This window comes from Phocoena phocoena, chromosome 1, assembly GCF_963924675.1.
Source record: "Phocoena phocoena chromosome 1, mPhoPho1.1, whole genome shotgun sequence".
In the NCBI taxonomy this organism is placed as follows: Eukaryota; Metazoa; Chordata; class Mammalia; order Artiodactyla; family Phocoenidae; genus Phocoena; species Phocoena phocoena.
This window is the reverse complement of record NC_089219.1, coordinates 130411874-130434953: the sequence shown is the minus strand read 5'-3', so window position 1 is coordinate 130434953 and position 23080 is coordinate 130411874. Positions and strand designations below refer to the sequence as shown.

At 38.6% G+C, this 23080-nt stretch overlaps 2 protein-coding genes across 4 annotated transcripts in view; one reads left to right on the top strand and one right to left on the bottom strand.

Annotated features, from left to right (window-relative positions):
* DARS2 (aspartyl-tRNA synthetase 2, mitochondrial) overlaps nt 1–14490 on the bottom strand; it is a 28470-nt gene extending 13980 nt beyond the window's left edge. Inside the window, exons 1-6 of the mRNA XM_065880902.1 lie at nt 14474–14490; nt 4998–5107; nt 4240–4339; nt 3046–3112; nt 620–721; nt 128–223 (exon numbers count right to left, since the gene is read on the bottom strand). Of these exons, the coding sequence (XP_065736974.1) occupies nt 128–223; nt 620–721; nt 3046–3112; nt 4240–4339; nt 4998–5107; nt 14474–14490 (492 nt within the window). The remainder of the gene's footprint in view (nt 1–127; nt 224–619; nt 722–3045; nt 3113–4239; nt 4340–4997; nt 5108–14473) is intronic.
* On the top strand, nt 10833–22660 carry CENPL (centromere protein L). Of its 3 annotated transcripts, none has more exons than XM_065880918.1 (4): nt 10833–11006; nt 14630–14815; nt 20064–20606; nt 22589–22660. In XM_065880918.1, exons 1-4 carry the CDS (start codon nt 10833–10835, stop codon nt 22658–22660), a joined length of 975 nt encoding a protein of 324 aa, XP_065736990.1. The 3 variants fall into 3 exon arrangements, with proteins under 3 accessions (XP_065736990.1, XP_065736983.1, XP_065736995.1); XM_065880911.1 differs by having other exon boundaries at nt 14630–14881; XM_065880923.1 differs by lacking the exon at nt 20064–20606 and having other exon boundaries at nt 14630–14881.
* The last annotated feature ends 420 nt before the right edge of the window (nt 22661–23080 follow it).

The window sequence follows — 23080 nt, the reverse complement described above, 5'->3', positions numbered from 1 at the left end:
CATGATATAGCTATAACATGCTTAATTTTGCAGAAGTTAAACTTTTTCTTTAAAAAACTCTGAAAACACTTTACTGGTTATCAACATTTTCTAGATACTCTATTTTATTAGTAACAGATGATGGCACCTTCACAAAGTCCTTAATTTCAAAGGGCAGCTTCTTGCAGGAATTCAGAAGTTTAGCTGTTTTAACTTTGATTTCAATCTCACCTGTTGGCATTTTCTTAAAGAGAGAAAGAGAGAAAAGACCTATTTTAAAAATCACTCATCAGGACATGTACACAATGAATATTTATAAAACACAAGCATTTATTTACATATGTAAAACGCGGGGTGCTTATAGTGTATAGTCTAAAACATAAATGTCTGTGTACGACTTTGACATTCTTATGTATATCTGTGGTTGATGAGCTCATTACCAAATGTCTTAACATGCATATTTACATAGGTGTTTATGTTTGCAGTGAAGATTTTAAAATCTGTAGGTTCATTTGTAGAACCTGCAGGGCTTTAGTGCTGGATATCTAGTAGATACTCAGTCACTGTTGCCTGAATGTGTTGACAGACAGTGCACATGTACACAGGTAAAATTTAAATAGACAGTTTCTAAATTACTAACTGGATTCTCTTGTCCTGGAGGTCGGGAAATTACTGTGCCAGACACTTGCACCACAGATTCCATGGGGGCTTCACATAAAATCTTCTTCACAGAAGCAGCCGACTACAGAATAAGAGGGGAAAATAGTTCCAACAAATAAATGAACTTAAAGGACTCTGCAGCAACTGTAGATTATGGCTTAGAAAAATGTTAATACTCATAGCTTAATTGCAATAAATACTGGGGCTTCTCTTAATGACTTTATTAAAGAATTTGGTAAACTGCATCCCCATTTTGACTCTGTATAATACAGCAAGTAAAACTATTAGTTAAGAATTAAAATTTTTTTTCCTTAAAGGAAAATAAGGAGAAGAATGATTAATGCAAACAATTCCCACATACTTTAAAGGCAACTGTCTCCAGGATTAGCCTTAGGGGCAGTTAAATCCAAGAGCAATAATGGAGTCCAAAGTGAAGGAGTTCTCCTGGGTTAGCTATGCTCATCTCTGCATCCTGATCCCTGAAAGATAACCCATGGCTCTTTACTTACTTCAAACATTAAAAGCAGAGTAAATCTTATTTTTCTCAGGTGTACAAACATTTGTAAATATTACCAAAATAGAAACCAGTGACGTTCAGCAACATGATGAGAGTTCTTTATTTTATCTGAATTTAATGGTAATTATTATTATTTTTTTTTTTTGCGGTACGCGGGCCTCTCACTGTTGTGGCCTCAACCGTTGCGGAGCACAGGCTCCAGATGCGCAGGCTCAGCGGCCATGGCTCATGGGCCCAGCTGCTCCGCAGCATGTGGGATCTTCCCGGACCGGGGCACGAACCCGTGTCCCCTGCATCGGCAGGCGGACTCGCAACCACTGCACCACCAGGGAAGCCCGGTAATTATTTTTTAAGCAGGTAGTACCTTCACATGGCTCAAATTCAAAGGGTATAAACATATCTACAGTGAAAAGTCTCTCTCCAGATCCTTAATTCCCCTCCCCAGAGATACCCAATGTTATGTGTCCTTCCAGGGACAGTTCATAACATACACACACATACACATGCCCTTTTTAGTACAGATAATATCACTCTACGTGCTCTTCTGTATCCTGTTTTTATATCTAACAATATACCTTGGATTTTTTCCCATATTAGTACATAATAAGCTTCTTCAGTCTTTTCCATAGCTGTATGGATGTACATTATTTTTTACACCAGTCTCTTATTGGGGAACATCTAGATTGTTCTTTCTTTTTAAAAAAAATTATTTATTTATTTTTGGCTGTGTTGGGTCTTTGTTGCTGCACGTGGGCTTTCTCTAGTTGCGGCGAGTGGGGGCTACTCTTCGTTGCAATGCACGGGCTTCTTATTGCAGTGGCTTCTCTCATTGTGGAGTACGGGCTCCAGGCGCACGGGCTTCAGTAGTTGTGGCTCATGGGCTCTAGAGCACAGGCTCAGTAGTTGTGGCACACGAGCTTAGTTGCTCCGCGGCATGTGGGATCTTCCCGGACCAGGGATCGAACCCGTGTCCCCTGCATTGGCAGGCAGATTCTCAACTACTGTGCCACTGGAAAAGCCCTAGATTGTTCTTTCAATTAAAAATATTTCAGCAGTGAATAACCTTGTATTTGTGTCATTTTGCATCTATGTAAGTCTACGTGTAAGATAGCTTTAAGATCATTGACTACAAGTGGAATGAATGGTTCAAAGGATATATGCATTTATAATTTTGATATTGCCAAATTGCCATCCATAGAGCTAGTGCCAAGTTATACTCCCTCCAGGAATGTATGAGCACTTGTTTCCCCAAACACAGTGTGTTCTCAATCCAGTGCATAAAAAATAACAATTCTGTGTAGCTTTAATTCATATTTCTCTGCCTATGAGTGAAGTTGGGCATATTTTCATATGTCTACAGACATATAGAAAAATAGCCATTTATATTTTTTTCTATAAATTTTAGGTTCATATTCTGCACTGGTATTTTAAAAAAAATTTTTAATTGATTTGTAGTAGCCTTTTAGATACTAGAGAAATTAGCCCTTTGTGACATGAATTGCACATATTTTTTCGCAGTTTGTCATTTGTCTTAACGTGGCTTATGGTAGTTTTAATTTTCATTAACAATAAACTTCTTTTTTTTCCTCGCGATACGAGGGCCTTTCACTGTTGTGGCCTCTCCCGTTGCGGAGCACAGGCTCCGGACGCGCAGGCTCAGCGGCCATGGCTCACAGCCCAGCCTCTCCACGGCATGTGGGATCTTCCCGAACCGGGGCACAAACCCGTGTCCCCTGCATCGGCAGGCAGACTCTCAACCACTGCGTCACCAGGGAAGCCCATAACAATAAACTTCTTAATTTGAAACCTCAAACATACTTAACCAACATGCTTTATTCTAACCACAGCATCAAAGAGGCTTGGAGATAACAGGAGGAAACTTCTATTACCTCATCCTGAGGAATGATAACTTGAACAAGCCCATGGAAATCTCTTAGGACCAGGAAGATGTTTTGCCTGATTAATGAAGAAAGTGAACATATTAGGATAAAATCTTTGAGACCAAAATTTAAGCAGGCAAAACAAATAAAAAACCCATGCAATTTCACATGTTGCTTTTTTATAATAATATGCATTCATAGTTATATTTGTGTAATTATCTTGTAGCTTATTAATGAAAAAACTTTTTCGTTTACAATTTCAACTTTTAGTAGCTATACGTACAGCTTACTAATGCTATCCAGATGGCTTATTAATGAAAAGGCAGATTTTAAAACTTAAAAAATTTTATTGGCCTAAGTCTTTATAAGAAATTTGAATTAAAATTGGAAACTTTCCATATAGTAAAATCCAAAGGTAATATTTTAGCATATTAGAGACATCTGATTGGTCATTTTTTAAAATACGACAATATAAAATCTCTTATTTTCCTAAAAATAAGATGTAATCTAAAATTTTCTAAAAGAGGTCCAGTACTAACTTAATACCTCTATAAGCCATCAAAAGGTCCCCCAAATCCCAATATTTTAGCATTCAACCAACATTTCTCATACAGTTCTTAGTACCAAGAAGAGGTACAGAAAGCCTCCTCAGATTTTCCTTCAGGAGATAAAATTCACCAAATGTATGGGTCAAATATCCATACATTGAGTGAGGAAAATCACTCAATCTATGTATTTTGGATCTCTTCATTGTGAATTAATGTTCCATTCAGGTATGTTCTGGAATATAGAGATGAACAACAATAATATGTCCTCTAACATTAAGGAATCATTGTTCATGTTTTTAGACTTTTTCTCTACCTAAATTTAGCAAAAACTATGCTTTTTTATGCTATGGAAGCTTACCAGCTTACCCAATTACTGGTCCTAGGCACTCTTCAATCTTAGTAAACCTAGGGACATTTGTGTCCCTTGGTGGATCACACTTATTATACCGTTCAACAGATGTTACTGGTACTTACTGAGAGTGACACTATTTGAGTCTTTCAAAACAAAAATAAAACTGAAAATTCAATGACTTCTGAGACTCCTACAGGAGTTGCAAAGCTTTTATTCTTCTGACTGGTTAAAAATTAATAGCAGTTTAAAATTGCCTTAGGAAAACCACCATCATGCATACGTAAACCACCTGCCTCTATCTACCTTCGGTACTGAATCCATCCACACAAGGTGACTTCTTGGCCTAAGTGAGAAGAACGCAACTCTCCACACGTGTTGGTCCGGGCAACAAAACTACTGAGTTCTTAAAGAAATGAAAAAAAGTAAGATTAAAAATATATCATTTGCACATTGTTTGAGAATAGACTCTCAAATCATACCATCTTTTTTCATGTCAATGGATGAAATTTATAAAGTTGAAGAATGTAATCAATCACTATTAAATTTACCTGCAAATGTGTCAAAAGCCATGTGAATAACTGTCTTAATGTAAATTTTTGCCTTGTGTTAAGAATATAAATATTTTTGATCACCCAGCATCTGCATTAACCTAAAACGCACTGTTCTTACTAGTGCACATTTCTTCCCCAAATGAAATTGGATCTTGGGAATTTCATAAATTTGATGGTGCAGTAACTGGTTGTAGTATGAATCTAGAGTGAAATAGTCACTTGTACATTTGAAAACTCTATTTAAAGTATTCTCAAGTATGAAAGAATTTTTTAGGCTTCTTATTCACAGCACGAGCTTAATGAATAGCCTATTCATGTGGTTACTTTTCTGCTCTTTTTAAATTCCAGGGAGAAAACTACATTATAAGAAATGAAGAGGGTGAATGATGTGCTTCTACACATAAAGCTATCCAGTCGAGACTAGGGGGAAAATGGAATAAGCACTCTTGCTGCAGAGAAAAGGAGGAAGGGCTGGGCTGTTCAGAGGACAAACCTCTTCACTACATTCACCTGGAATTCTCCTCTGTGAACTCAGTACCAGACTTCGGGAGAAAGAACCCCAGATCAGCTGTGTGGTCCTTCTAGTGGGTCTGGATAAACCCCTGTACAGCCGACTTAACGAACAGAACATGTTAGAGCCGCAGGATGGCGAGACGCTCAGGAATCTCACGCTGCAGGTGTTGGATGGCGGTCATAAGTCAGTTTTGGAAATACACACAAATCCCTTAAAATGTTAGGAGTTCCCACTTTCTTATATTTAAGCCCTTGTCCGCTGAACATTCAAGAGCTCGTGTCGGCAAACTAGATAAATCTGCAGTCTTTGGGGCCTTTGGGGAAGTTGGGTAGGGGAAGGACCTTTTAAAGTCTTTGGCCCCTCTCAACGCATCCGTTTCACTTCTATTAACAAACAAAGCTTCGGCGTGAAGTGACAAGCGTACGATTTCATACAGCAGCCAAGGCGGAACACCGCGGCCACGCAGAGGCAACACGGGGCCGGTCAGCAGGCGCACGCCCTTCCCATCCTTCCACGCTTCCTCGAAGGTTCCCGCGGGCAGAACCGGAAAACAGGGAGGAAAATCAGCCCCGCGTTTCAAATCTCCCAAACCTGGTGGCCGACCTCGGGTCTTCAGAAGGAGGAATGAAAGCAAATCCAAAATGTTTCTAGGGCCCGAAACCACATACAGATCGCCGCTGGGAGCCAAGCTGTCCTTAACCCACCCCACGAACAGCCAAGATTACGGTGGAGGGAATCAACCAATCAGAACAGAGGGAATGCCGCCATCTTTACTACGGGCGGAAGTTTGAAGGACCGCTGAGCACCGGTAGAAAAGCGCGGAAGATTAACACCCCGCGATTAGGAAAGTAGACTTTAATGGTTAGAGCGTTCCCGTGCCCTCAGTTAAAATGGCAACCTTAGTTGCTTCACTGACTTGGAATCGCCGCCATGGAGGCGTCCAGCGTCCTGCCGCAGGGCGAGTCGGGAAACGATTTTAAACTGAGGAGGCGGCTGAACGCAAAGTTGCTGCTTCTCAACGGCGGGATTTTGGAGCTGGCGTTGGCCCCTGAGGCCTCAGGTGGAGAGGGGCGCTTTGGGATACACTGTCCCTTGCCCTTTCCCTCCGTGGGCTGAAGCAGGCTCCGCAGGAGCGAGGGTCGCGGAGCTGGGTGGCTGAGTCAGCGGAAATGTCCCTCTCGGCGTGAAGTGTCGGGCTCGGCTGGCGCCTGCGGGAGCGGAGGTCTCCTTACTGGGCCCGTTTGCGTCCGTCGTGAACCCAGCTGTGGTGGAGCGAGAGGGAATTTGGGAGCGCCAGGGTTTCCTCCGGACTTACTCTTCGCTGTCATTTTGGCGGCTCTTTTACTTCAGGGGATTTCAGTTTTGACGTAGTTTTGGATCCAGACTTGAAGAATGATTCGTGAAGGGAATGGTTGACAGCGTCATCACGGCATTTATTGGTAAGATGCTTTGTTATTGGTCCAGGCGTGGCAGTAAACTTTGTGTTTTGCCCTGTTGTGTAGTCGTTATCTTTACAATACTTGGGGGTTCAGATGTGTTTCACACGACCTGCTTAGCATTGGTGTTGGGTGACGATGTGCAAAAGTGATTTAAGTCAGGGTCCCTTCCTTCACGGACTTAGCACAAGAAAAACAACTGAGTTGTACTTGTGTGTTCTGAACTGCAAGTGCAAGAGGAATTGGCCGGAGAGCTAGCTCTGTGGATACTTGGAAGCTTCTCCTGAGGAGATGAAACTTAAAGGATAGATTGGATTTGGTCAGACAAATGGGTGTAGAGAAGTAGTCTTAATTGACAATAGGTTGAATTAAAAAGTCCGGGAGCAGAGGCAAACATGACAGGCATGAAGAGCAGGAGAGTGATGAGCAGCCTAGGGGAAGGGGTGCATGTTTGGGTGTAGGGCAGTGGCTCTTAACCGTTTAAAGAATCATCTCCTGGACCTTTCTTCACCCCCTTCTCCCACCAAATACACACGCATACACCATTTTGCATCCAACCTTAGAGGGCTTTTAGATTTAGGAAAGACCCTTTGTCCATGGATCTTGGCGTAGGAACTGAAATAGTAGAAAATGAACCTGGATAGGATCAGATAATATGATCAGGTGCCTTGAAACCCAGGCAGAGGTTTTGGCTTCATTTATTTAGAAGATGTGTGGGAATTGTTACGGGATCTCAAGCAAGGTAATGACAAGATAAAAGTGGTGTCTGTGGAGAAACTAGTCATGGATTGGGGAAAGGGGTTAAGACTGGGAGTAAGATAAGTGGCTATAATTAAGAATGCAAGTGAAGGCCAAATCTGAGAAGGCTAGTATGTATGCTTTTAAGAAATATGTCAGAATTTGATGCTAATTTGGATGTAAACGTGAAGTTGAGGGAAGAGTAAAAGATGACAAAGGAGTATTTTAAGGGGCAGGAAGGAAAATGAGAAGGAAGAGTGGAATTATTACTGAGAAACAGGGTAGTTGGAAAGGAAAGATTGGTTGTGAAATAATGTTTAGCTTTGAACTTAATGAATGTGAGGACAAAGAAGTTTAATGTTTTACAGGAAATTGGAAATGCAGGTGCAAAGGTCTGAAAATAGAGATTTAGGAGTCATATGTAGAATGAATGTTATATGGAGAATGAGTGATTTCAGAGTCTGGGGAGACATGCAACTGTTGGGACTGGAGGAAGGATAGGAATCAGCAAATGAATCAGAAGGAACCATAAGAAACAAGGAGGAGAAATAATTGAGTGTCTGAAAAAAACAAGGTAACAAAGTTTAGAGGAGTAAGGATGAGCACACTTGATGAACCAAGTATTTGGCCATGGTTTTCACAAAAATATTATTGGGAATCTTCAAAAGTGCCATGTCTTTATAGTGATGGATTCATAAGAGAGGTTGCTGAAGATTTCCAAAAAAAATTTATTAGTAAGTGGAGGCAATAGTTGTATACCATATTTCCAGGAAATTGGTCTCAAAACGAATGAGACGAGTAGGATTTAAACAAAACATTTTTAGTGTTAGGAATACAAGAATATGCATGGCAGTGGAAGAAAAGTATCCTGTGAAGTAGAGATTAGAGATGATAGAGGTTTGAAATAAACATGGGAGATGGTGCCCAAGAGAAATGTGAAGGGACATGGAGATCTAGAATATTGGTTGATGGATTGGCTTTAGAAAGCAAGTAAGAGGACCTCTTTCCTTACAGTTGGAAGGAAGAATATTGGGGCAGTAAAATATTAAGTCAAGCTATATTTTTAACCTCTTAATTATCTGGCAGAGCAAAATTGCACATTATTGAGTATGGAGTGAGAAAGTAAAATAGGTATAAACCATTTTCTAATCTTTAATGCATGGATTGGGCTATTTCACATTTACTGCAGTATTAAATTACTCAAGGGAAATGTTTTCTCGATACCAGTCCTTTCAGAGCTAGTAGTCTTTCTCTCACCTAGATAGACTTTAAAATCCTTTTGGAATTCATAGAATTTCTCTTTTAAGGAGTCAAACTTAGTAGGGCTTATTTTGCCTTGAAATTGATCCCTGTTAAAAGGCAGTGTGCAAGAAGGAGGTAAGAGCACCCACTCTGGTGTTTGACTGTCTCGGTTCAAATTCTGGCTCTGGCATTTTTAGCTCTATGACTTTGGCAAGTTATTTAATTTCTTTATCTTCCTATCTGTCAACTGGGAATATAATAACCCACCTCATACAGTTGTTTGAGGATTAAATGAGACAATATTTGTTAAAGGGCTTAGAAAGTTGCCTGGCACATGATGAATACTCAATAAATGTTAGCAATTATTCCAAATAACAGATTTGAAAGAAACATTCAATGTAGATGGGACTGATTAAAATTCCATTTTGAATACACAATTCTGTATGCATTTAAAGCCAGACTGCTTTAGAGTAGCTGCTATTTAAGTTGTATGGTATATGATCTTTCTCTGGGCATTATCTGAGTTTCGAGAACTATATATTTAATTTATGGAGTTTTGTGCAAGGTATAAAGTGTGTCATACTTTGACATGATGAAATTTAAATATAGGGCTTCCCTGGTGGCGCAGTGGTTGAGAATCTGCCTGCCAATGCAGGGGACACGGGTTCAAGCCCTGGTCTGGGAAGATCCCACATGCCGCGGGGCAACTGGGCCCGTGAGCCACAACTACTGAGCCTGCGCATCTGGAGCCCGTGCTGAGCAACAAGAGAGGCCGCGATAGTGAGAGGCCCCGCGCACCGTGATGAAGAGTGGCCCCTGCTTGCCACAACTGGAGAAAGCCCTCGTACAGAAACAAAGACCCAACACAGCCATAAATAAATAAATTAATTAATTAAAAAAATTTTTTTTCGCAAATGAAGAGCTTTATTTATCATTATATTTAAATTTATATATATTTATTTAGTTATTTATTTATGGCTGTGTTCGCGGCCTCTCGTTGCTCAGCACGGGCTCCAGACGCGCAGGCTCAGTAGTTGTGGCTCATGGGCCCAGTTGCCCCGCGGCATGTGGGATCTTCCCAGACCAGGGCTCGAACCCATGTCCCCTGCATTGGCAGGCAGATTCTCAACCACTGCTCCACCAGGGAAGCCCTGAAAAAAATTTTTGAAAGGGTAACTGTGCCACTACTTGGGAGTAAATTTTATAACTTTTAAATCATAATTCCTTTCAATTTTGGAGTTCCATGAAATACTTTTGTTCAATTAAACCAATACTTGCTTAACAATTAAACAGCATTCAGCATTATACTAGGGTAATTATACAAGAGAAATACAAAGAGCATGATTTCAGTCAAAGTAGTTTAGTTTTTCTGGGAAGAGAAGAAATGCACACCAAAAAAATGGTACAAGTAGATGAATTTGGGCCAAAATGAGTGGTAGAGACTAGGTGATTGAAGAGAGCTGTGTGGGCTGGTGTATTATTAATCTCCAAAGATTTTGTAGAATATTCTCGAGGGATTTTGTTAGACTCATTTAGAGGGCTCTTGGGCTTTTTCAGAATATTTACCCCTGAGGATCTCATTCTGTACACACACACACACACACACACACACACACACTGCTTCCTAGAATGGGCCACTGATACAGACACAGACAGAAGTGTGTAACATAGGTATTCTGGGGGGAAAAAGGTTAACAAAACCCTACTATTTGAAAAGGTATCACATTCACACATGGTTTTAATGGAGGTGGAATGGAAAAAGAACACTTGAGGTAGGGAATACAGTTGATAAGCAAACACATGAAGACAAGGATGTGTTTATGTCTAGGAGAAGTAGGATAAGGACAAGCTGAATTATGAGTTGTGAATACCCAGCAGAAGAGTAGAATTTATCTCATCACTGTAAAGTTTTTTGCGCAGGTGACTAATAATAAAGTACCATTTCTGAAAAATGGATTACCCTCAGATATGGAATGTTTAGTTGTGGTAATAAGACCTGGCTAAGGAAGTAGCTTTGGGAATGGATGGAGAGACTGAAGAAGGAAAAATTCAAAAGAATGTGCTTAATGATTGTATGTTAAAATATGAAAGTGGGAGACTACTTAAATAAATTTAAATTAACTTAGAAAATTGACAGGAATTTGAAAATGGACCAGCTAGCTTTTGGAAGGAGGACAGAAGGAGTTGAATTTAGTTTTGAACATAACTGTATTTGAGCTATCTGTAAGATGTTCATAAAAATAGCCTATAGCCAATGAGAAATATAGGATTTGATTAAAAAGTCAAAATGGGGCAGGGAGTAGGAGGGAGAGAGAAAGAATTCCTTTATAGTAGATAGAGGAATCAGTGAAACTATGAGCATGAATTAACTTTTTACTGTTTAGAATTCTGGTTTTATTTCTTTTCATGTAGACCATGGATTCTTATGATGTACCAGAATCGACTCCTAGACAGTGTGCATCCTCAAGGCTTAAAGATTACTTTATAGGTGCCACCCCTCTGCAAAAACGATTAGAATCAGTCAGGAAGCAGACTTCATTTATCCCGACTCCACCTCGAAGGAAAATTCCCCAGTGTTCACAACTGCAGGTATGCTCTTTGTGTTCCTTTGTGTTACTAATAATTGAGAATGTCTGTGAATGAAACATTTCAATTGTTGTTACTATTTATAGTATTTTTAGTGTATTCTTACTCCCTGTGGTAATAAAACAAATGAGAAACAGCTATAACAATTATTCACACTATCAGTACCATATTTTTTTTTTTTTTTTTTTTTCTCCTTGAGGTACGCGGGCCTCTCACTGCTGTGGCCTCTCCCGTTACGGAGCACAGGCTCCGGACGCGTAGGCTCAGCGGCCCAGCCGCTCCGCGGCATGTGGGATCCTCCTAGACTGGAGCATGAATCCGTGTCCCCTGCATCGGCAGGCGGGCTCTCAACCACTGCGCCACCAGGGAAGCCCAGTACCATATGTTTTTCAACCTTTTTTTTTTTTTTAATTCTTTCTCTTTATTTACTAGTTTTCAAAATAATGCTAGGGGTTGGTTTCCTAGCATTCTCCAATGGTGACAAAGTTTTTTTTTTTTTTGGTTGTTTTTTTTTTTAACTTTTTATTTTATATTGGAGTATAGCCGATTAACAATGTTGTGATTGTTTCAGGCTGCCACATAACATTGAGCAGAGTTCCCTGTGCTATACAGTAGGTCCTTGTTGGTTATCCATTTTAAATATAGCAGTGTGTACATGTCGATCCCAAACTCCCTAACTATCCCTTCCCCCCTGGTAACCATAAGTTCCTTCTCTTAAGTCTGTGAGTCTGTTTCTGTTTTGTAAATAAGTTCATTTGTATCATTTCTTTTTAGATTCCGCATATAAGGGATATTGTATTTCTCTTTCTCTGACTTCATTTAGTATGACATCCTCTAGTTCCGTCCTTAACCTCCTTTGATTTGGGACATTTCCACAATATTTCTTTGTCTTTTATAACTGACATTTTTGAAGAATATGTTTCCTCCTCTTCCCTTTTTAAATAGAATATTCCTCATTTTGTATTTGTCTGATGTTTTCTCAAGATTAGATTGAAATTATGTATTGCTGGCTGGAATACTGTATAGGTCATGTTGTATCTTTTTGGGAAATAACATCTGGTACATAGGTGATGTTAATTTTGATCATCTTGTCAACGTGTTGCCCAATAATTACTGCTTTATTCCCCCCTGCAACTAGTAAGCGGTCTGTGGGGAGACACTTTAAGATAATACAAATATCCTGTGCCTCATCAAAATTTTGCCTCACACTTAACATCCTTCATCCATTGATATATTTTGCCTAATCCCATCTTTATGGTGATGGTTGAAAAATAATAATTTTCCATCTCTATTTGCTCCATATTTACCAACCAGCCTTTGGCATTCTATTTTAGGCCCTTCTCATTTCTATTCCATTTATTTATCTATTTATCAGTACAGATTCGTGAATTCCTGTTTTTAAAATTTTTCTAATTACTTACTAATTATTTTCATGTTTATATTGTTCTGGATTTGTCTGGTGGCAACATGCTCTGTTTTGATCATTCATAAAAAAACCCTGTGTATTAACATTAGTAATTTGTAATTTTACTGAACTATGAAATAAAGCCCCAGTCAATACAAGTTTTTTTGTTGTTTTATAAATTTATTTAATTATTTATTTATGGCAGCGTTGGGTCTTTGTTGTTGTGCGAGGGCTTTCTCTAGTTGCAGAGAGCGGGGACTACTCTTCCTTGTTGCGGAGCACGGGCTCTAGGCGCGTGGGCTTCAGTAGTTGTGGCTCCAGGGCTCTAGGCACTCGAGCTTCAGTAGTTCTGGCTCGAGGGCTCTAGACCACAGGCTCAGTAGTTGTGGTGCACGGGATTAGTTGCTTCATGGCAAGTGGGATCTTCCCAGACCAGGGCTCGAACCTGTGTCCCCTGCATTGGCAGGTGGATTCTTAACCATTGCACCACTAGGGAAGTGCTGTCAATACAAGTTTGATGGATGCTTTTGAGTCACTTAGCAAGGAACTTGGCTGATCAGTCACCCACACCTTCCTTTTAACTTTTTCTTGTCTGTGTTGTGGGTCTAGTATCTTTTGGCATATGAGAAAAGTTTTGCTTTTTTGTGAAACCTTCTTTAAAGAAAAATTACTAGGGCTTCCCTGGTGGTGCAGTGGTTAAGAATCCGTCTGCCAATGCAGGGGACACGGGTTCAAGCCGTGGTCCGGGAAGATCCCACATGCCGTGGAGCAGCTAAGCCCGTGCGCCACAACTACAGAGCCTGAGCTCTAGAGCCTGCGAGCCACAACTACTGAAGCCCATACGCCTAGAGCCTGCGCTCAGCAACAAGAGAAGCCACCGCAATGGGAAGCCCGCACACCACAATGAAGAGTAGCCCCACTCATCCCAACTAGAGAAAGCCCGCATGCAGCAACAAAGACCCAACACAGCTGAAAATAAAATGTAAATAAAATAAATAATTTAAAAAAACAAAGAAAAATTACTAGTCCTGGTAATGAAAGTTATGGTTCTTAACCAGAAAACAGAGATTGTATATAAATTAAAGACTGGAAAAATAAAAAAACAAACATTGCAACAGTAAAAAAAAAAAAAAAAAAAAAAAAAAGACTGAAATGTCCAGTTCAGTGTTTCCTTTTCTCTATGATACAAATAATTTTGCCAGATCTTTTTTTCCTTGGCCGTACCACGTGTCCTAAGGGATCTTAGTTCCCAACCAGGGACTGAACCTGGGCACTGGCAGTGAAAGCGCCAAGTCCTAACCATTGGACCCTCCTTTTTTTCCCCCAAATCTTTTGATAGTAAAAAGTTTACAACTTTTCCATGAGTACTCTAGTCAGAACAAATATTTTTGTCAAGTGGACAACTGTGGTGAAAGTTCCAAAAGATATTTGGGACTGTGGAAGTATGGATTCTATAGAAAAATTCAATTCAGGATAAAACTAGGAGCCTATGTGGGGGTGTATGTGAAGACCCTCAGTACTGCCATAGTGTCAATACAAATGAAGTGTTTTGTTTTTAGTGGTCCCTGTGATTCTAATAGAGCCTAGCCAAAATACTCCCATGTATCTTTTTATTTAATCTACTGAATTAGAGTGATGGAGTGAATTTACTGCCAAACAATTTTAGAAATTACTTAATTAAAACCAATGAAATTAGATGCTCCAGTGGTGACTATTTTTAAACTCTATAATTTGAAGTTTCTAAAAGTATTTAACTGTTCATCCAATAAATATTTATTAAACAGCTGTTCTAGATGACATTGTTCTAGGTGCTAGAGATACAGTAGTGAATAAAATAGGCAAAATTCCTGTTCTCATCAAACTCATACTCTAGTTGTGAAGACAGTAAAAATCAGGCAAGTACCTAATGTCAGACAGTAATAAGTGCTGTGAAAAAAATAAAGCATGTTAAGGAGATACAGAGTGACAAAGCTGGAATGGGTACAGGTGCTACTTTAGATAGGGTGGCCTCTTGAGTGACATTTGGGCAGAGACCTGAATGAAGGAAAGGGACATGCCATGTGAACACCCTGGGAAGAACATTCCAAAGGGAAAGTACAGCAGATGCAAAGATCAGGTACCCAGTAATGGCTTTGTTTTAAATATTTAAGATACTTTGATTAAGTTCTTAGTTACTCATGTTTCCTAATTCTTAAACTTCCTTTGTCTTGATTTTTTTTAGGAAGATGTTGATCCTCAAAAGTTCGCATTCCTTCTGCATAAACAATGGACTTTATATAGTTTAACTCCCTTATATAAATTCTCCTATACTAATTTCAAAGAGTATTCTAAACTTCTGAATGCATTTATTGCTGCTGAAAAGCAAAAAGGACTTGCTGTGGAAGTGGGAGACGATTTCAACATCAAAGTGATTTTCTCTACTCTCCTGGGAATGAAAGGAACACAGAGAGACCCTGAAGCATTTCTTGTCCAGGTATATCATATAAGCAGTACTTGCTTCCTAGGAGAAAAGAATGTGCATTGTCTTGGTTTAGAAATTGTGATATTTTCTTACGGTTTTTAAAATTCTTAAGCTTGTGATTTATAACCTATTTTATGTCTTGTTTGACCAAATTATAGTAATTAGATATGACCAACTTAAAAAAAAAGTTTTTTTCCTTTTACAATATAATTATGTTTATCTTAGAAAACTTGGAAAATACATGAAAGTACAAAGAAAGGGAGAAGTTTGAGCTGCAAAGAAGTTGGGATTCTTCTCCTGGAGCTGAGTAAAACCTACCCCTATCTAGGGCTCCTTCCTTCTTTCCTTCCTTCCTTCTTTCCTCCCTTCCTTCCTTTCTTCCTTCCTTCTTTCCTTTTGAGGTTCTTGGCAGGCAAACCTCTGCTCTTTGTGGGCCCACAGATCTTCTACTTACACAACCCCAAAGACTTGTAGGCTTGAGGAAGTGAGGCTCCATCTGTTTGTGGAAATTTCTCTCAGTAAACTAGTGCATGGTGATGACTCCAGAGTTTCATCCATAGTCAATATAATGGAAAATTCGAAGACTTATGACTCTTTTCAACATGAACTTCAGGATTATATTAGAAAGCAAAGAGTCAGAGGATTACAACCAGAGGTTTGCTTTAGAAAGGGGACAGAAGACTCTGTATACAGAGAAAAGGACCACACTGCACCCAGACCTCCAATGCTGGAGCAGAGATTCCCCTTCAGGAGGCCCCACAAGTCCCCCAGTTCCTACAAAAGGCCGAAAACAGTGGAAAGCCACTTAACCCACACTGTCCAATATTCATCACTTCCGGCAAAGACTGGAACCTGTAAATCACTGTCAGAAAAAAATGACCATTTCTTCAATAACCAGTGGTTTCCAAGCCCACCTGTGCAAGGAATGGCCACTGGCCCCCACACAGCACAACACAGAGAAGAGGCCAGCTGCTTCTCAGAGGACCACACCAGTGTCCATCAGGCAGGAGATCAAGACGGAGGCTGGACGGGAAGGTCCAGGGAGGAGGAGGACATGGCGATGAGGAGCAGGTATCGTGGAAGAGGACGCACCACAGGGATGAAGAGGATGAAGATTCCCACAAAGAGAACAGGAGGAAGGCCAAAGTGGCGCCAGGAAGCACAGAGAAGTCCAAGTACAGAAAGGGCACCCATGATTGGGACACCATGAAGGAGGGAAGAAGGTCCAGTAGAGAGAAGAAGCATCCTGGCAAACATAGCACCCAGGAGTGGGACTTGTGGGATGAAGCTATCCTCGGTGGTTGTTACTGATGCTGGAGATTTGGGACCTGGATATTAAATGATATGGATCCATTGGAAAGGCTGGATTAAATGGTATTGAAGCAATTCATTAGCCATACTTCAAAGAAAATAAAATTAGATCCCCCCTGTATCAGACTCTGTTCAAATATAAAAACCCAGTTGGTTTAAAGATGTCAATTTAAAACCCAAATAGAAAAGTATTAGAAGTAAATATAGGAAAATTGTTTTCAATCTTGGAACATGAACGGCTTTCCTGAACAAGACGTTTTAGCCAGGGGCCATAAAAGAAGAAAAAATAATACATGTATTTGCAAAAACACTTAAACTCTGCATGTAACAGAAGATTTTGTTGTACATTTTCTTAAAAACAGAAATAAAAAGCTATGCATTGTGCATAGGCATCGAGCAGCTCCAGAAAGATACACGAAACACTGGTAACTGGGCTCTGGGGGCAAGAACTGAGTTGGGGGAGGCGGGTAGACAGAGGTAGCTGATAGACTAACTTTTCAGAGTGTACATTTCTATTTGAATTTTGTACTATATGAGACTACTACCTTTCCAATAAATAAATATTTTAAAGGTAAAAAAAACAAAGAAAGTTAAAAACCACAGTTTAACATTTTGGTATACATCTATTTGTCAGTAGACAATCTGAATAGGCCTAGTCCTATTAGAGAAATTGAATCAATAATTAATAACCTTCCAAAACAGAAAGCAACAGATCCAGATGGGTTCACTAGTGAATTCCACCAAACGTTTAGGGAAGAAATTATACCAGTTGTCTACAATTTCTTTCAGAGATAGAAGCAGAGGGAATACTTCCTAATTCATCCTATGAGCCCAGTATTACCCTAATACCAAAACTAGACAAAGACATTATAAGAAAATTACAGACTCCATCATGAATCTAGATATATCTATTTGGCTGTCTGTATCTATTAAAATTGTGATCATATTGCCCATACTTGTGCATTATGGCTTTTTTTTTTACTAATAATCAGTGCTGTAGATAGTTACTCATGTCATTTTGAGTAACTAAATGTAAATTTTACGTTTTTGTAAATTTATCTATAATTCTATGGTTTTTAGTGGGATTAAAATCCTAGAAGTAGAATTTTAGCAAAGAAGTAACATTGTTACATATTGTGATATATCATACCAAGTTACTCTCAGAAATGTAACATTTTACATTCCTTACTATATGTAGTATATAAAAGTAATATGACTGTCCTTTGATTTATTAAGAAACCAGATTTATTATTTATGCCTGCTCCTTCTGTTTCTGCTAAATTAACTCATTTTAGTCATTGATAAATGCTGAAACAGTTGAAATTTTGTTTATTTGTATAGATCAGGGGTTAGCAAACTATGGCCTGCTGCTTGGCTTTGTAAATAACGTTTTATTGGAATAAAGCCCCTTTCATTTGTTTACATATCGTCTATGGCTGTTTTTGTATTACAACAGCAGAGTTGTAGTTGCTACAGAGACCACATGGCTTGCAAAGCCTAAAATATTTACTATCTGGCCTTCTGCAGAAAAGGTTTGCTGACCCCTGGTATAGATCATAGTATTGGCAAGGATCTCAGGATTACTGGAATTAGATTCAGCTGCATATAACAGAAAGTCTAAATAACAGTGACAATAGAGGTTTACTTGTCTTCCAAAAAAGTGTCCAAAGGTAAGCTTTTCCAGGCTGGTAAATGCTTCATGAAATTATTAATAATCTAAGCTCCTTCTGTCCTCTCTATCATCCTTGGTGCATGGCTTCCCTCCTATGGTCACACTATAATAATCTAAATTGGCTCCTGGAGCTCTAAATACTATATGTAAGTTCAAGGCAAGTAGTAGGAGGAAGATGGGAAAGTCAGACAGGATGCCTGCCGCTGAGTAAACCTTTAACGAAACTTGCTGACACCCAACAGATACTTCTCTTTACATCCCAGATGGAAGGAAGACTAGAAAAAATTTTTAGTGGGTACTTTGCCACCTCAAGTGAAAGCACTGTTTTACTGTGGAAGGAAAAATAGATACTGGGTAGATAATTAGCAGTCTCTGTCAAGTTGAAGCAGTTGATGCCCAAAGAAGTTACATGGTTGGCATGTCATCAGGCAAGCAAATATTCTTGTGAGGAATAGAAATAACCTCTTGAATTCCTAGTATAGTGTCCTAATAGTTTTCTAATTAAATCTCATTTCTTGCCAGGGTTACAGGACTTATAGGTTATAAAAACGTGATAGACATAATACATCTGGCTTTAAGGTATTTGAAAGTCTCATAACTTCTTGAACAAGGAGAAAAATGGCAAAAATAATTGTTCAAATGATCATCTCTAAAGGGATATAATATAGGGCTGTGATCTTCACCTTGTCCTGGTCAAACTTTAATTAAAACTTCTATTAATATCTGGAAGGTATGTTTGTTATATAATTTACAAATTTAAAGTTTGAGGGGTTAGTCAATCTGCTAGAAAATATAATCAAGATTCTAAAAGATCTGAATGGATTGACACAGTGGGCCAAATTGAAAGAGATTAATATTTTAATAGGAATAAGTTTACTGCCTCAGTGTAAGTTGGGGGGGGGATTTACCTATTAATAGCAAAAATGAGTACATAGAGCTAATTTATGTAAAGCTGTCAACTAAACCAGAAAACTACTATTAAGATTATATTAGTAGGAGTATAATCTAGGTTAAAGGTGGTGACAGTCCTGTAATCAGACCTTTTTGAAGTAATTATGTTCACTTATGAATGACTCCTTTGCCAAAGAATTTCAGAGAAGAGTGTCCAGATAGTGTGAGCACTTGAATGTATGTCATAGAAGGAATGGTTGAAGAAACTGGAGATGCTGACCGTAGCAGTATATATGACAAGGATCATCAAATATTTGAAGGGCTTTTTCTGTAGAAGAGAGATTAGATTAGATTTCATCTACATGCACATAAAGAAGAAAGTAGGACCAGTGGTTGGAAACTGTAGGGCCTAACATATGAAAGAACATTTTAAGTGGATAGACAGAGCTCCCTTGGGAAATAGTGACGTCTTCCTCAGTGGAATAATTCAAGCACATTGGATTCGGTGACCTTTTACAGTCCCTTCTAAAGGTTTTTTAAAAAAATTATTTATTTTTGGCTGCGTTGGGTCTTTGTTGCTGTGCGTGGGCTTTCTCTAGTTTCGGTGAGCGGGGGCTACCCTTCGTTGCGGTGCATGGGCTTCGCATTGCAGTGGCTTCTCTTGTTGCAGAGCTCTGGCTCTAGGCGTGCGGGCTTCAGTAGTTGTGCCTTGTGGGCTCTAGAGTGCAGGCTCAGTAGTTTTGGCGCATGGGCTTAGTTGTTCCATAGCATGTGGGATCTTCCCGGATCAGCGCTCGAACCCGTGTTCCCTGCATTGGCAGGCAGATTCTTAACCACTGCGCCACCAGGGAAGTTCCCTTCTAAAGTTGAGATTTTTGTTTTCCAATTTTTTAAAGTCTTTATTGAATTTGTTTTATGTTTTGGGTTTTTTTGGCCAGGAGGCATGTGGGATCTTAGCTCCCTGACCAGGGATCAAACCTGCACCCCCTGCATTGGAAGATGAAGTTAAAGTTGAGATTTTGAGACTTTTTTTTTCAGGGTACTGTACCTGGTTATACCATATTGGCACCCCTTTTTGCATTTTGGTTGCACCAAGATCTTGCCATATACCATGTCTGTCCTAATAAAGAGTATTAGGAGAAAGGTCAGTTAACTTGATACACCCTAATAATGATCAGGGAGACTATTACCTCTGTGGTTTTTGGCAGGTAATACTACATATCTTCTTATTTTTAAATGTACTAATTAATGCTGAGAAGATGCACTTTAGGAGTAGATGTACTTTTGAATTTAATGAACCCATTTGATTTTTCTTCATAGATTCTGTCAAAATCTCAATTGCCATCTGAGCACAGAGAAGGTAAAGTGTTGTGGACTGGTTGGTTCTGCTGTATATTTGGAGACAGTCTTCTGGAGACTGTTTCAGAAGATTTCACCTGTCTACCCTTATTCCTTGCAAATGGTGCAGAGACTAATACAGCCATAATTGGAACCTGGTTTCAGAAAACTTTTGACTGTTACTTCCGTCCCTTAGCAATCAATGCGTTTAATCTTTCTTGGATGGCTGCTATGTGGACTGCATGCAAAATGGACCATTATATGGCTACTACTGAGTTTCTTTGGTCTGTACCCTGTAGCCCTCAAACTCTGGATATTTCTTATGCCATACATCCAGAAGATGCAAAAGCTTTGTGGGACAGTGTTCACAAAACACCTGGGGAAGTTACCCAGGAGGAAGTTGACTTATTCATGGACTGCCTGTATTCACATTTCCATAGGCATTTCAAAATTCATTTATCAGCCACAAGATTGGTTCGTGTTTCAACATCTGTAGCTTCAGCACATACTGATGGAAAAATAAAGGTTAGTTTGAGCAAATCTAGTTAAGTAATTTTTCCTTATTGTTGCATAGTTTTCAAAACGTATGGCAATTGAATTTTCCACATTGAAGAAACACTTTGGGATGTCTGCCAATTGACGACAGTAGAGAGATTTTATTTTATGCTTTATAAATGGTTTACTAAAAAGTCTTAAGCCTTCTATATGCAGCTTTATAGTGGAAGGATACTATACACTGTGTGCCCATAGACTTTGGTAATAATATGACTTATTCTTTAGTAACTTTGAAATTTTCAGAATTTTCTTGTCAACTTTGAAATAATTATCAGAGTAACAGGATTTTGTGTGTTAGATAAGAAACTTATAGTAGAAACACAGAACTAAAATATCATCTTTATATTTTAGGCTTTTCTATCCCTACTGGGAAAGAAATAGAGACATTGTTTTAGTGTATATGAAGGCCTTATTAGAGAACGTATCAGAAATAAACTGAGAAAAAAAAAAAGAAAAAACTGAGAGTAGGCACCTAAATATATTTAAGTGTATTATATTAATATATTTAAAATATATTAAAATACAGCCACAATAAACACTCGTGAATATTGGTCTTGTCACTGTGCTAGGAGTTTAACATACTTTAACTCTAATCTTTAGAGCAACCCTATAGTTAGGTGTTTCTATCTACATTTATTTTATTTTTAAAACAAGGAAGCTGAAGCCAAGATAGATTTAAGTGACACATGCAAGATAGCTTAGTAAGAGGAAGTCAAGATTTAAACACTTAATCTCTTAGGTTCCAAGAAGTTCATACTCTATCTTATAAGCACTACTTTAATGCTTTTCAGACTGGAGGTCACAATGCAACAGTAGGTTAGGAAGTAATTTGATGGGAAGAAACCAGCTTTAAAAAACAAAAGAAAAATAGAGTGGAAAATATAAAAATGAGAATATATAACATATACTAAGAATATACATTTGCTTGTACTGAGTCATGATGTTAAATTTATTTCTTACTATGGTTCACAGTAATAAATTTGAAATATTATATACTATTCCATCTTACTTTGATATTATAAAGAAATAAATTTGCATTTTAGCACCTCAGAATTCAATTTCATGAAGTCCTTATATTTTAAAATTTTATTTCCATATTCTCACATTCTATTAATAAACTACATTTTAAAACGATTTTATATAATTGTTCTTATCCATCTATGAATGTAAGGGTGGCCCTGTTTTATCTGGTCTATTCTAAGGGCCTCTCGTAAGGATCTAAGACAGTAACTGTGGCTCCTAGGTTCAAATAATGCCATGACGAAGCTAACATTTATCAAGCACTAACTGTGCCAAGCATTATTAAGCATTTACACATATTGTCCCATTTAGTTTTCACAACAACCTATTTGCATAGGTTGTAAAGAGGAAATTGTGGCACAGAGGATAAGTAGGCTCCTTCAAGATCACACAGCTAATAAGTGGAGTTGGAATTTAAACCCAGTCATCTGACTCAAAAGCTTATGCTTTTAACTGCAACACTGTACTGCCTCTCAAAAGTTTGAAATTAATGTATTAACCAGGTTTCTGCCTCTGCTTAGTTTCTACAAGACACTTTGGCATCATATATCCCTTTGAGAAGAAGGAAGGTATGGAACTCTTTCTAGAAAATGTAGACACTCAATTTGCATATAAGTCTAAGGGGTTCATAGATACTCCTTCCCCCTTCTCTTTAGGCAGATAGTTATCTTATCCATGGAAGCCAGGATAAATAAGAACCCTAGTCTAATTCCAACTAAGCAACATTGACTAATAGTTGTAAATTTATTAAAGTCAGGTCATCTTTATTAAGTAAAGTTTATTTGACTTAGAACAGCAATGGTTTGGGTTTATATTCATAGCTTAGCTTGTAGATACGGAATTTAAAATAAGCCTGGAATATTTATCAAATATCAAACTGCTTTGCTATAAGTAATTGTATTTTAATTTTAAATGTCTTTTTTTTTTTTCAGATTTTGTGTCATAAATACCTTATTGGAGTGTTGGCATATTTGACAGAACTGGCAGTTTTTCAAATTGAGTGAGGCCTTGTGGGGACTATAAGTTATGGATTATATACCTTTTTCTCACTGACTATCTGCCTAATTGCTATGCTGAGGGGGACTGCAGGAGAAATGGGCATCTGTGCATCTGTTTTCCTCGCAGTGCCTTGGAGTTACCCAGATGAAAGCCAAGAAGGATCTAGAAGAACAAAGAAGGTGGTAGTGGATGAACCACAGCCAGGTGCTCGTGTAATATAGTCCTGGTTATCTGGCATGCCAGTCTGTAGAATATGCCGAGTTATTAATTTGTTGGCCATCTTTTTATTATGTCAAAATTTTTAGGATTCAAATGAGATACCTCTAATATTGAATATTTCTGATTTGCATCTTTAAAACCTTTAATCCCTAATTTTAAGCATTTTAGACTTGTATTCAGAGAGAATTTCTATGTTCTATAGACAT